This window comes from Otolemur garnettii, unplaced genomic scaffold, assembly GCF_000181295.1.
Source record: "Otolemur garnettii isolate 467f Iridium unplaced genomic scaffold, OtoGar3 scaffold00062, whole genome shotgun sequence".
NCBI classification, from domain to species: domain Eukaryota; kingdom Metazoa; phylum Chordata; class Mammalia; order Primates; family Galagidae; genus Otolemur; species Otolemur garnettii.
The window spans coordinates 8,502,957-8,513,487 of record NW_003852457.1 but is presented as its reverse complement, the minus strand read 5'-3'; the positions used below and the strand labels follow the sequence as shown (position 1 = coordinate 8,513,487).

Genomic DNA, 10,531 nt, shown 5'->3' with positions numbered 1-10,531 from the left:
CCACAACGCCAGGCTATTTTTTTTTTGCCAGGGCTGGGTTTGAACCCGCCACCTCTGGCATATGGGGCCGGTGCCTTTTGAGCCATAGGCGCCACCCGCCCAGCTATTTTTTTGGTTGTAGTTGTCATTGTTGTTTTGCTGGCCAGGTTCAAACCCACCAGCCCCAGTGTATGTGGCTGGCACCCAAGCTGAGCTACAGGTGCTGAGCCCATTAGTTCCCTTTCAAAGCTAGAACTGATGAAGTTAGCAAAATAATCAATGGGTTTAACAAAAGCCACCCTGAAGTGAAGCGAAAATAGGCAGTGTGCAGGAAGAAGCTTTGTTCTTGTTTCTGGGTCTTAGCCTTAGGTATGATGCCTGTAGCATTTAAAATATAATCAGCACTTTATTTGCATTTAGAATACCCAAGAAAAGCAACCATGTGCAGTTTATATTGCTTTTTCATTTATGCTGATTCAGTGAGAATTTCCAAAAAATATGGGAAATTAATGAAGTATTACATACGACAAAGTTCTGCATTCTTTTTATTTTTTTAGAGGTGGGGTCTCACTCTGTTGCCCAGGCTGGAATGCAGTGGCACAATCATAGCTCACATCAGTCCTGAACTTCTGGGCTCAAGTGATCCTCCTGCATCAGCCTCCCAAGTGATACACACCTCCATACCCAGCTTCCAGTGGTCCCTTCTGACACCTTCTGGCACTATGTGGATGGCCGCACATCAGCAGCATCCAACCCAGGGCAGGCACTGCGTGTACCTTGCCTCAGCCCCACCCTCTTCTCCTGCCAGGGTAAGTTAACTCCTTAGCTTCTGCCTCTGTGCCCCAAACCCTCTCTTACCCCCAGAAGTCAATAAAAGAAGGGAGTACTTGGTAAAGCACTGCCCTGCAGATAGGCCTGAGCCCTTCCCAGGTCCCTCCACCCAGGCTCTGAGATGTCATCCTTCTAAATCCCACCCCACACTCCAGACACTAGCTACCAGCTTCTGTTTCACTGTCCCCTCAGCTATAGTCCTGCTTGCTGACATCTCCAGGATGGTCCCTACAAGTGGAACTGCTGAGGCAGAGGTGTGAACTTCAGCATGGTCAATGCTGCCAGACCAAAGGGTATCCATAGTTTAGTGTGCTGGGCTGTCCCTGCCTCACCGCAAGCCATTATACACAGCTCTAACATGTCTGGATCCTGTAGGATTCAGCAGGCTACCCCATCTATCAACACTGGCTACCCCATCTATCTTCTACGGAGATGCCTAGGGCCTGTTTTCCTGCTGCTTCCCCTAAGCCCTGACCCTTATTAGGGCCGTGTGACCCCATGCATTTTTGTGCCTTCTCTGTCATCTGAAATGTTGTGGATCAACAACTGGAAATATGCTCATTGCAGGGCATAACCCCCTGAGGGCTTGGCCTTGCTCCCCCCCAGGTCCCCTCTGGAGAGCTTAGCAACTTAAACCCAGTGGCTGGAAGGTGGTGGTCCTGGTGAGTCAGGGCTAAAGGTAGGTGACAGGGTCTTCCGGAAGTCTGCCTGACATGCCCACCAAGGAGGAAAAATGGGTACAAAAGGAGATGCTATTCTTAGTAACAGATACATGGATGTAGAAACTGCATACAGAATGATTTTCTTTTCTTTTTTTTTTTTTTGAGAAAGAGCCTCAAGCTGTCCCCCTGGGTAGAGTGCCGTAGCATCACAGCTCACAGCAACCTCCAACTCCCAGGCTCAAGCAAGTTTCCTGCCTCCGCCTCCCAAGTAGCTGGGACCACAGGTGCTTGCCACAACTCCCGGCTATTTTTTGGTTGCAGCTGTCATTGTTGTTTGGCGGGCTGGGCTGGATTCGAACCCGACAGCTCAGGTGTATGTGGCTGGCACCTTAGCCGCTTGAGCCACAGGTGCCGAGCCAGAATGATTTTCTAAACTGAAAAAATTATGTGCCATTTTCATGTCTACAAACATATGGTGGGATATCAAAAAAAGGCCCAAATAAAATAATTAAAATATTTAGTAGCATGTGACGTACATCCAAAATGGTAATGACAAAACTTTCTATGCATTTGCTGAAAGAACTAAGTCATTCATTAATTTCTTTCAAAAGCTGGAGTGCACAGTACATCATTTCAATCTTCAGCATGGAGACCAAGCTAGCAAGTGCTCACCTGGCGAGACACAGACCCTACCACCATCAGGAGCACATCATCCCCAAAAGTCCTAAGGCTACCTCTGGTCTGTCTGTACCTCTCCTCCACCAGCAGATATAAGCCCTGGCCTGAGACTCAATACTTTGTCCTAAGAGCACGGTGCGGCTGGTGCACCCTCCCTTTGCTAATTTTTTTTTTGCTGTTTTTGGCTGGGGCTGGGTTTGAACTCGCCACCTCTGCCATATGGGGCTGGCGCCCTGCCCCTTTGAGCCACAGGCGCCGCCCTCCCTTTGCTGATTTTTACTGACAAACATTACATCATAGATCTACCATCAGTTGTTTATTCATTCTCCTGCTAACTGACTTTGGGGAAAGGCATGGGGGTGGTGTCTGTGGTTCCAGTTACTGGAGAGGCTGAGGCAGGAGGATCCCTGAACCCAGGAGGGAGTGGCTGCTTTGTGCCATGAGTAGGCCTGGGTGACAGAGAGACAAAGCCTGCATCTTTAAAAAAAGAAAAAAAAGAGGACGGTGCCTGTGCACCCTGGCCAAAAACTGCAAAAAAAGAAAAAGGTTATTTGGGTTGTTTCCAATTTTGGCAACTATCAATCAAGTTGTTTTTGTGGCTAAATGTTTACTTTATAAAGGGTAAATAAAGTCACCCATTTCTTGCCCCCCACAGTGGCTGAGGGTCCAGTTAAGTTGCCTAGGTCCTTGCCAACCCTATTTGAGTCAGCCTTTGTTTTCAGCATCTAGTCAGTGTCTAGGACCTACTGTGGTTTTAATCTAAGCTTCCCTGATCGATGACTCATGAAATTAAACATCTTTTCGTATGATTATTGGCTATTTAAATATATTCTTTTGTGAAGCCTCTTTGAGTCATCTTTCCTCCTTTTAATTGGCTCATTTGTCTTTTTGGTACCAACACTGGCTTTTGTCAGAGAAACGCATTACAAAGGCTGGAGCTTGCACATTCATTTTCTTAACTATGTTTTTTTTTTCTGAGACAGAGTCTCACTCTGTTGTACTCTAGGTAGAGTGCCATGGCATTATAGCTCCCAGCAACCTCGAACTCTTGGGCTCAAGAAATCCTCTTACCTCAGTCTCCCAAGTAGCTGTGACTATAGGCAGCTGGTACCACACCTGGCTGTTTTTTTTTTTTTTTTTTTTTTGAGACAGAGTATCAAGCTGTCACCCCACCCTGGGTAAAGTGCCATGGCATCATAACTCACAGCAACCTCCAACCTTTTAGGCTCAAGTGATCCTCTTGCCTCAGTTTTTCTATTTTTAGCAGAGATGAGGTCTTGCTTTTTTGCTCAGGCTAGTCTCAAACTCATGAGCTCAAGTGATCCACCCACTTCAGTCTTCAGAGTGCTAGGATTACAGTATAGGCATGGGCCACCACACCTGGCCCTGGCTAGTTCTTCTATTTTTAGTAGAGACGTGGTCTCACTCTTGCTCAGGCTGGTCTTTGACTCGAGTTCAAGCAATCCACCTTCCTCAGCTTCCGAGAGAATGAGCCACTGCACCAGTCTATCTTTTTTTTTTAATTAAAAAAAACCCCAAAACACAAGGTTTTACCATGTTGCTCTATCCTGGAGTATAGTCGCGACATTATAGCTCACTGCAACCTTGATCTTGGGCTCAAATGATCCACTACATCAGCCTCCAGAGCAGGTGGGACTATAGGTATGTGCTATCTCACCTGGTAATTTTAAAAAACATTTGCAGCAATGGGAGTCTCACTATGTTGCCCAGGGTGGAGTGCAGCGACTACTCATAGGCATGCCTTGCTACAGCCTCAAGCTCCAGGATGAAGTAAGCCTCCTGCCTTAGCCTTATGAGTAGCTAGGACTAAAGACATGTGCCATCATGCCAGTTTTAAAAACTTTCCCATAAGTTAAAAAAATTTTCAAAATTAAGAAGTTGTTGAAAGAAGCAGGCAATCAGTTTGTAGAAATAATGCTTTGAATCTGGGTTTTAGGCACTTCCCCCATCATCAGGGGGATGTTAAAGGATTAAAGTGACAATGACTTCATGGATGAATCAGTCACATGCCACTGCACTGAGGCCTCACTCCTATGTGGAGACAGCAGGATGGAGGGATATATCTGACTACAGCAGTAATACAATTTAATGGGTAATAAAACATTCTGGATTTATAGACAATAAAATCTATCAGTAATTGCATATATATTCACCTCTACTGAGTTCCTCCTGAATTAACCACAGATTACAATTTGAAGTTAGGTCATAGGTTTTTTCTTTTCTTTTCTTTTTTTTTTTTTTTTTTGTTTTGAGACAAGTCTCACTTGATTGCACCACTACACTTGGCTAATTTTTCTATGTTTTGTAGAGATGGGGTCTTGCTATGTTGCTCAGACTAATCTTGAACTCCTGACCTCAAATAAACCTCCAGCCTTGAATTCTGTTAAGTGCTGGGATTACAGGCTTGAGTTACCATGACCGGTCTATGCTTTTTCTTTTTCTTTTTTTTTTTTTTTTAAGAAACAGAGTCTCGGCTCAGCGCCTATAGCTCAACCGGCTAAGGCGCCAGCCACGTACACCTAAGCTGTCGGGTTCGAATCCCCAGCCCGGACCCGCCAAACAACGATGATGGCTGCAACCAAAAAATAGCCGGGCGTTGTGGCGGGCGCCTGTGGTCCCAGCTACTTGGGAGGCGGAGGCAGGAGACTCGCTTGAGCCCAGGAGTTGGAGGTTGCTGTGAGCTGTAATGCCATGGCACTCTGCCCAGGGGGACAGCTTGAGGCTCTGTCTCAAAAAAAAAAAAAAAGAAACAGAGTCTCACTTTGTCACCCTCGGTAGTGTGCCATTATGTCACAGCTCATAGCAACCTCCAACTCCTGGGCTTAGGCAATTCCCTTGCCTCAGCCTCCTGAGTAGCTGGGACTACAGGCACCTGCCACAATGCCCAGCTATTGTTTTGTTGTTGTTGCAGTTTTGCTGGGGCGAGCTTTGAACCCTCCACTCTCGGTACAAGGGGCTGGCACCCTATCCACTGAGCCACAGGCGCTGCCCAGTTCCGCAGGTGTTGTGCAGGGTATCTCAATCTTAACTTTTTTTGTATGACTTATTACAGTCTCAGTGATAATGTCAGACAATCAGACAAGTTCTGATGTCTACATTTGGTGTATGGCTGTAGAGCATTGCTCATTTGTAACACAATCACCATCTTCTCCCACAATCTTTTAATGCAAAGGTTAATTTCAGGGCGAAGCAAGAACTCTTCTGTTAAAAGAGATCTTTTGCTATAAGGAATTAATTTTAGACCATGCCCTTTACATACACTAAAGGTGATGATGAATTTCAGATGTTAAGTTACTTAAGGAATTAATTCTAACATTAATTTTTTTTTTTTTTTTTTGGAGACAGTTTTATTATGTTGCCCTTGGTAGAATGCTGTGGCGTCACAACTCACAGCAACCTCAAACTCCTGGGCTTAAGCAATTCCCTTGCCTCAGCCTCCCAAGTATCTAGGACTGTAGGTGTCTGCCACAGCGCCCAGCTATTTTTTCGGTTGTAGTTGTCATTGTTGTTTGGCAGGCCTGGGCTGGGTTTGAACCCACCATCTCTGGTGTACGTGGCTGGCACTCTAGCTGCTGAGCTACAGGTGCAGAGCCCTAACATGGATTTTAATTTTTATCATATTGTACTAGAACAGTCATGAATGCCTAGTGTGGGATTATTAAGGCACAGAATGTAACTTACAGACAGACAGAATGAGTTTGTACATGAAACATTTGCTGACATCTATCAGCTCTTTAATTCCTTTGCTGAATTTTCTGCTTTTAGAAAAAGAGATCACATTTTATCAGTTAATGGGACCATCACAGGACAAGGCAGACGGCAGCATCACTTTCTCACAGCTGCTGCTCAGGCTGAGTCCTGGTGGATAGGCAGTGGGGTGTTGACTCAGGTCATCTCTCCAAGGGGCAGAGGGTCCCCAACAGCAACCTAAAACTCTTGGGCTTAAGCGATCCTCTTGCCTCAGCCTCCCAAGTAGCTGGGACTACAGGCACCCGCCAGGATGCCAGGCAATTTTTTGGTTATAGTTGTCATTGTTGTTTGGCAGGCCCAGGTTGCATTTGAACCTGTCAGCTCTGGTGTATGTGGCTGGCGCCTTAGCTGTTTGAGCTGTAGGTGCCGAGCCTGTATTATTCTTAAAACTAAAATAGGTTCTATGAGGAATGGAAAGTCAGAGGGCATTGGCGCTGAGGGAAATAGGACCTGAAGCCAGACAGAGGCAGAGATAGAGCCCTGGGAGTGCATACAGGTGTGCCCTGAGGCGGGCGTGGCCCATGCAGCAGTGAGGGCTCAGCACCTCCCTGATTCCCTATACAAATGCTAACACCATATCTGCAGGCCCCCTTTCTGCCAGGGAGCTGTGGAAGCACAGCTGTGCCCACCAGCACACCTCTAGGCCTACCTGGAGCGGGTCCGTTTCCTGCTGGCCCCAGGGCTGCTGCTCACGCGGTAGGCAGTGGGGACACTTCTTTCTTCCCTCCGTCTCTCTGGAGAGTGGGCTCTCCTCCGAGGGGACCGCGAGCGTGACCTGGACAGGGGAGAGGCAGTGTTTCACTCTGCAGTCTGGCTGGTGGCCGCGTCTGTCCCTCTCCCTACAGTGAAGGCTGAGCTCACACCTCTGCAGACCCAGGGACTCCGAAGCCCTGCCCACCTCACTACTCTCCTGCTGTAGAACTCACTCCCTGCTCCACACTTGGCACACCATTGCTAAACTTCCACCTAATGCACAAAATTTACTCGGAGCCTGGAGCACGTGCTGCTATTTCAAATGGCCAATGGCCACCAATTCTCTACCAGTCAAGGTTTGATTGTGCACTAATAGCCAGCTCAGGTCATTGTCTCCCTTCCTCATGCTTCTGCCTGTTCCATTTCCCTATAAATTTTGGCTCATTGACATATCTGTTAACAGCTGGACAGAAAAGGCAATAAAATTCCAGTGAGTTTGTTCTACTTGTTTGAACAGTGGCAGTAAGAAGAAACCCAAGGCAATGAAGTTAGAGGGTCACCTGGAAACTTCTTTTGCTCACACTACTCTCTGGCTTCTTAGCATTAATGATCAGGAAGAGGCTGCAGGTACTGGCATGAAGCCTAAAACCTCTAGTCCAAATCAGAATATGCCACTCTCATGATACTTTAAGCTAAATGATTTCAGTTTGTGAGATTTTGTGGCTATAATATTTATTCTTCGTTTTCGTGTGCCTGAGAAGACTCTATTGGTGCAGTGACATAACCCACACGAGGCAATGAAGACCGGTGAGCCCCCTCACCCATTCAGGGTCAAGGTCCCTAATGTGGCCCCCTTAGCGACAGGTTTAGGACTTTTACTTTAGTTTTCTATTCATTCAGTAAAGTTACTATATTGGGAAGACCTGTAATAAGCAGAAATCTGGGAAAAAACCCCCACCATTTCGTTCCGTTCTGTTCCCATGACAACCCACTCAAAAACAAAATAAAGAACGGTTTGATTTTGCCATTTAAAAAAGTTCTACATTGCATCATTTAAATTAAAATAACCCACCCCCCAACAAAACTGGCTGCTGCTCTGTAGATGAGTGTGTGATCATGTTCCACCCTCTGGTGTCCTAGGGAAGGCCCTGAGCAGCCCTGACACACCACGGCTTGTGGCCTTGCCCACTGCAGGGCGGCTCTGGCATCACTGACTGTTAACTTATAAATGGTTTTGATTCTTCCCAGACCTTTCCTAAGATTTATATAACAGATTACAAAGGCGAGGTCAGTTAGACACCTTGACATTTTACCAGGTTTTCCCTCAAAAGAGCTCCGGGAGTCAAATCTGTTGGTGGCCGAGGCTGCCTGATAAGCTCCTTGCTCTGCTCCTGCTGTCACTGCCGAGCTGCTCTGTGTCCCTGGGGAGGCTGTGGCTCTGTGACACGGAGGCACACACTTCACATTCAGAGTAAAAGGTGCCGGGCTGGGCGCTACCAGATCCCTGAAAAAAGCTTTGCTTAATCAAAGCTATAGCGCCTACGGAATGCTTAACGCAGAATTCTACAATAGACTCAATAATCAGGAAAAATAAATTAGTTTTTAATGCCTGCAAACTCATAACTTTGAAATACAACACCATCTTGTAGTGGCTATTAGGATTAGATTTCTTTAAGGTGAAGCGGCTGTTATAAGTAGATTGTAGGTTATTTGGGACAAAAGCCCACTTCAGAATTGGGGGCATATATACCATGAAATAAATCTTTAAGTTTTACTTTAATTAAGAAGCTTTAATGTCTTTCCTTCTGTTAATTAGGCTTTTCATATTGACACACAGGGCAAGAAACAATAATTCCATTTTATAAGTAAATCATCTGTATAATGTGACCAGAGGCCTTCTTAAAAATGACACTCTGAATTAAAAACTTTCAAGTGTAATGCAATTCAGTTTTTTCTGAATAATCATTAATATTTGCTCTTAAAGGCATGAGACTTTTATCAACGATAAAATTCCAGAAATTTTATCTGAATGACAATATTTATAACTAGCTTCTTTGCATCGATATTTAACTATTTCACCTGATCCACTTTCTGCTTTTACCTTCCTACTCACAGGTCCTGAGACTGAACACGTGAACAAGCTCAGGGTCTGGGTCTAACCCAGCTGGGATGACCAGGAGACTCTCAACTTTTCATTTCTCTAAAGTTTAAACTATGGATGAATTTCACCTATAAATATATCATCATTTCCTGAGCTTAGCAAACTGCCTGCTACCATTGCTTCTTTCGTATTCTGTGAAGTGTAGATGCCTTGTGGCTTTACCAGGGTTTGGTTCCAATTCAGAGGAGCATGATAAATCTTACCACATGGGAAACGCCAAGCATTCTATCTCCCCCTTTAAGGGGGAGGATTAGGAGATAAAATTAATTACTCCTATTGGTTTGCCATATAGTTTTTCACAGGGAAAAGGACTGTGAGGAATCATGAACTTCAAACTACAATATATTACCAATTTTGCCTGCTTGAGTTCTTTTTGAATGTTAAAATAAAACTCTTAAAAATGCCATATTAATCTGTCCCCTTCCACCACCCAAAGTACTTGGGGAATCATTTTCTACAAAGAAATATGCCTTTATCACATAGATCCTCAATACTGGAAGATATCTTAAAACAAAGAAATTTAAAGATCTAGACCCCCTCCCAAGGCTGGACTAGTTCTAAAATGAATACCAGAGGTAATTTTACCAAAAGTTTAAAAAACAAACTTAGTTTCTAGTTTAAAAATACCTAAACCACTAAAATTAAATTTTAATTTTAGGCAGTAAATAAATTGCATGAGTATGTGTTCATTGAATTAAGATACAGAACTTGATGTGATATAGAAATACAATAGAAAAAAGTGTTATACTTTAATCAATGTTAATTTAAAAGACACTAAATACTACCTTGTCATAATCAGTATGATTTTTGAGAGGCAACATACTAGTTTTCCAAAGCTAAGATTTTTCTATGATTAATTTGCCTTTGGAGATCCAGGATCACCTATAATTTAGACACATCGAATAAATGGGTCTAGTAATGAGGACAGTATAGTTATGAAATAAAAATTCTTCAAGATACAAAAGGGCTTTCTAATCTTAACTCTCTACATTTTATATATAATTTTAATATACACATTCCATGTACCACACTACCATAATTAGACATATCAACAACTGCAGTATTCTACTTGGGGCTGAAAGAAGTCATTAAAAACAATCAATTAGGTTGCATCAGGTCCAAGAAGCAAGTCTGCTATGTCCTATGTAGACACTATGTCTATGAGAGGTTATTCTATCTGAAAAGAGAGATAGTTGAAGAAAAAATGATGACAATTATCATTAGCACTTTCAATATTTTAGATGAAATTTACTTTTTATATTTCAATAATTTATATTACAGAGGAGATCACCCCCCCTCCCATTTGTAATTATTTTAACACTTTGACCACTGGAGAGGGTTGATGCTGATGGAGTTTGGACTGAGGAGTGAATCTGTACCCTGTTTAAAAGAACAGAGCCCTCCCAGTGGGTGTGGGTTCCCCATCCTCAGAGGTGTAGAGGCAGAATTCTATGAGGAAAGGTGAAGGTGAGAAATGATCAGCTCTTTTAATGCACGTCCTCAGGCTCCAAAGACCACAAGAAAGCAGGTCTCTCGCCATCCTCAGTGATGTATCAGGCACCTGCCAATTGCAGGGGCCGGTGCTGGCCACAATGTGCTGGACAATTTAACACTTGGAAGGTTTTATTTCATGTTATTACTCTCATTTAAAAATAAAGTTGCAGGCTCAGCGCCTATAGCTCAACCAGCTAAGGCGCCAGCCACGTACACCTAAGGTGGCGGGTTCGAATCCCCAGCCCGGACCCGCCAAACAACA

The 10,531-nt window shown here is 44.3% G+C and overlaps 1 protein-coding gene across 4 annotated transcripts in view; it reads right to left on the bottom strand.

Moving 5' to 3' along the window:
* SFSWAP (splicing factor SWAP) overlaps nt 1-10,531 on the bottom strand; it is a 97,178-nt gene that overhangs the window by 2,737 nt on the left and 83,910 nt on the right. For 2 of the 4 annotated variants that reach the window (XM_023514944.1, XM_023514945.1), the window contains 2 exons: nt 7,915-8,118; nt 6,571-6,696 (listed from right to left, as the gene is read on the bottom strand). In XM_023514944.1, coding sequence (XP_023370712.1) covers nt 6,571-6,696; nt 7,915-8,118 — 330 coding nt within the window. The remainder of the gene's footprint in view (nt 1-6,570; nt 6,697-7,914; nt 8,119-10,531) is intronic. The other 2 variants (XM_003792876.2, XM_003792875.2) reach the window with 2 other exon arrangements.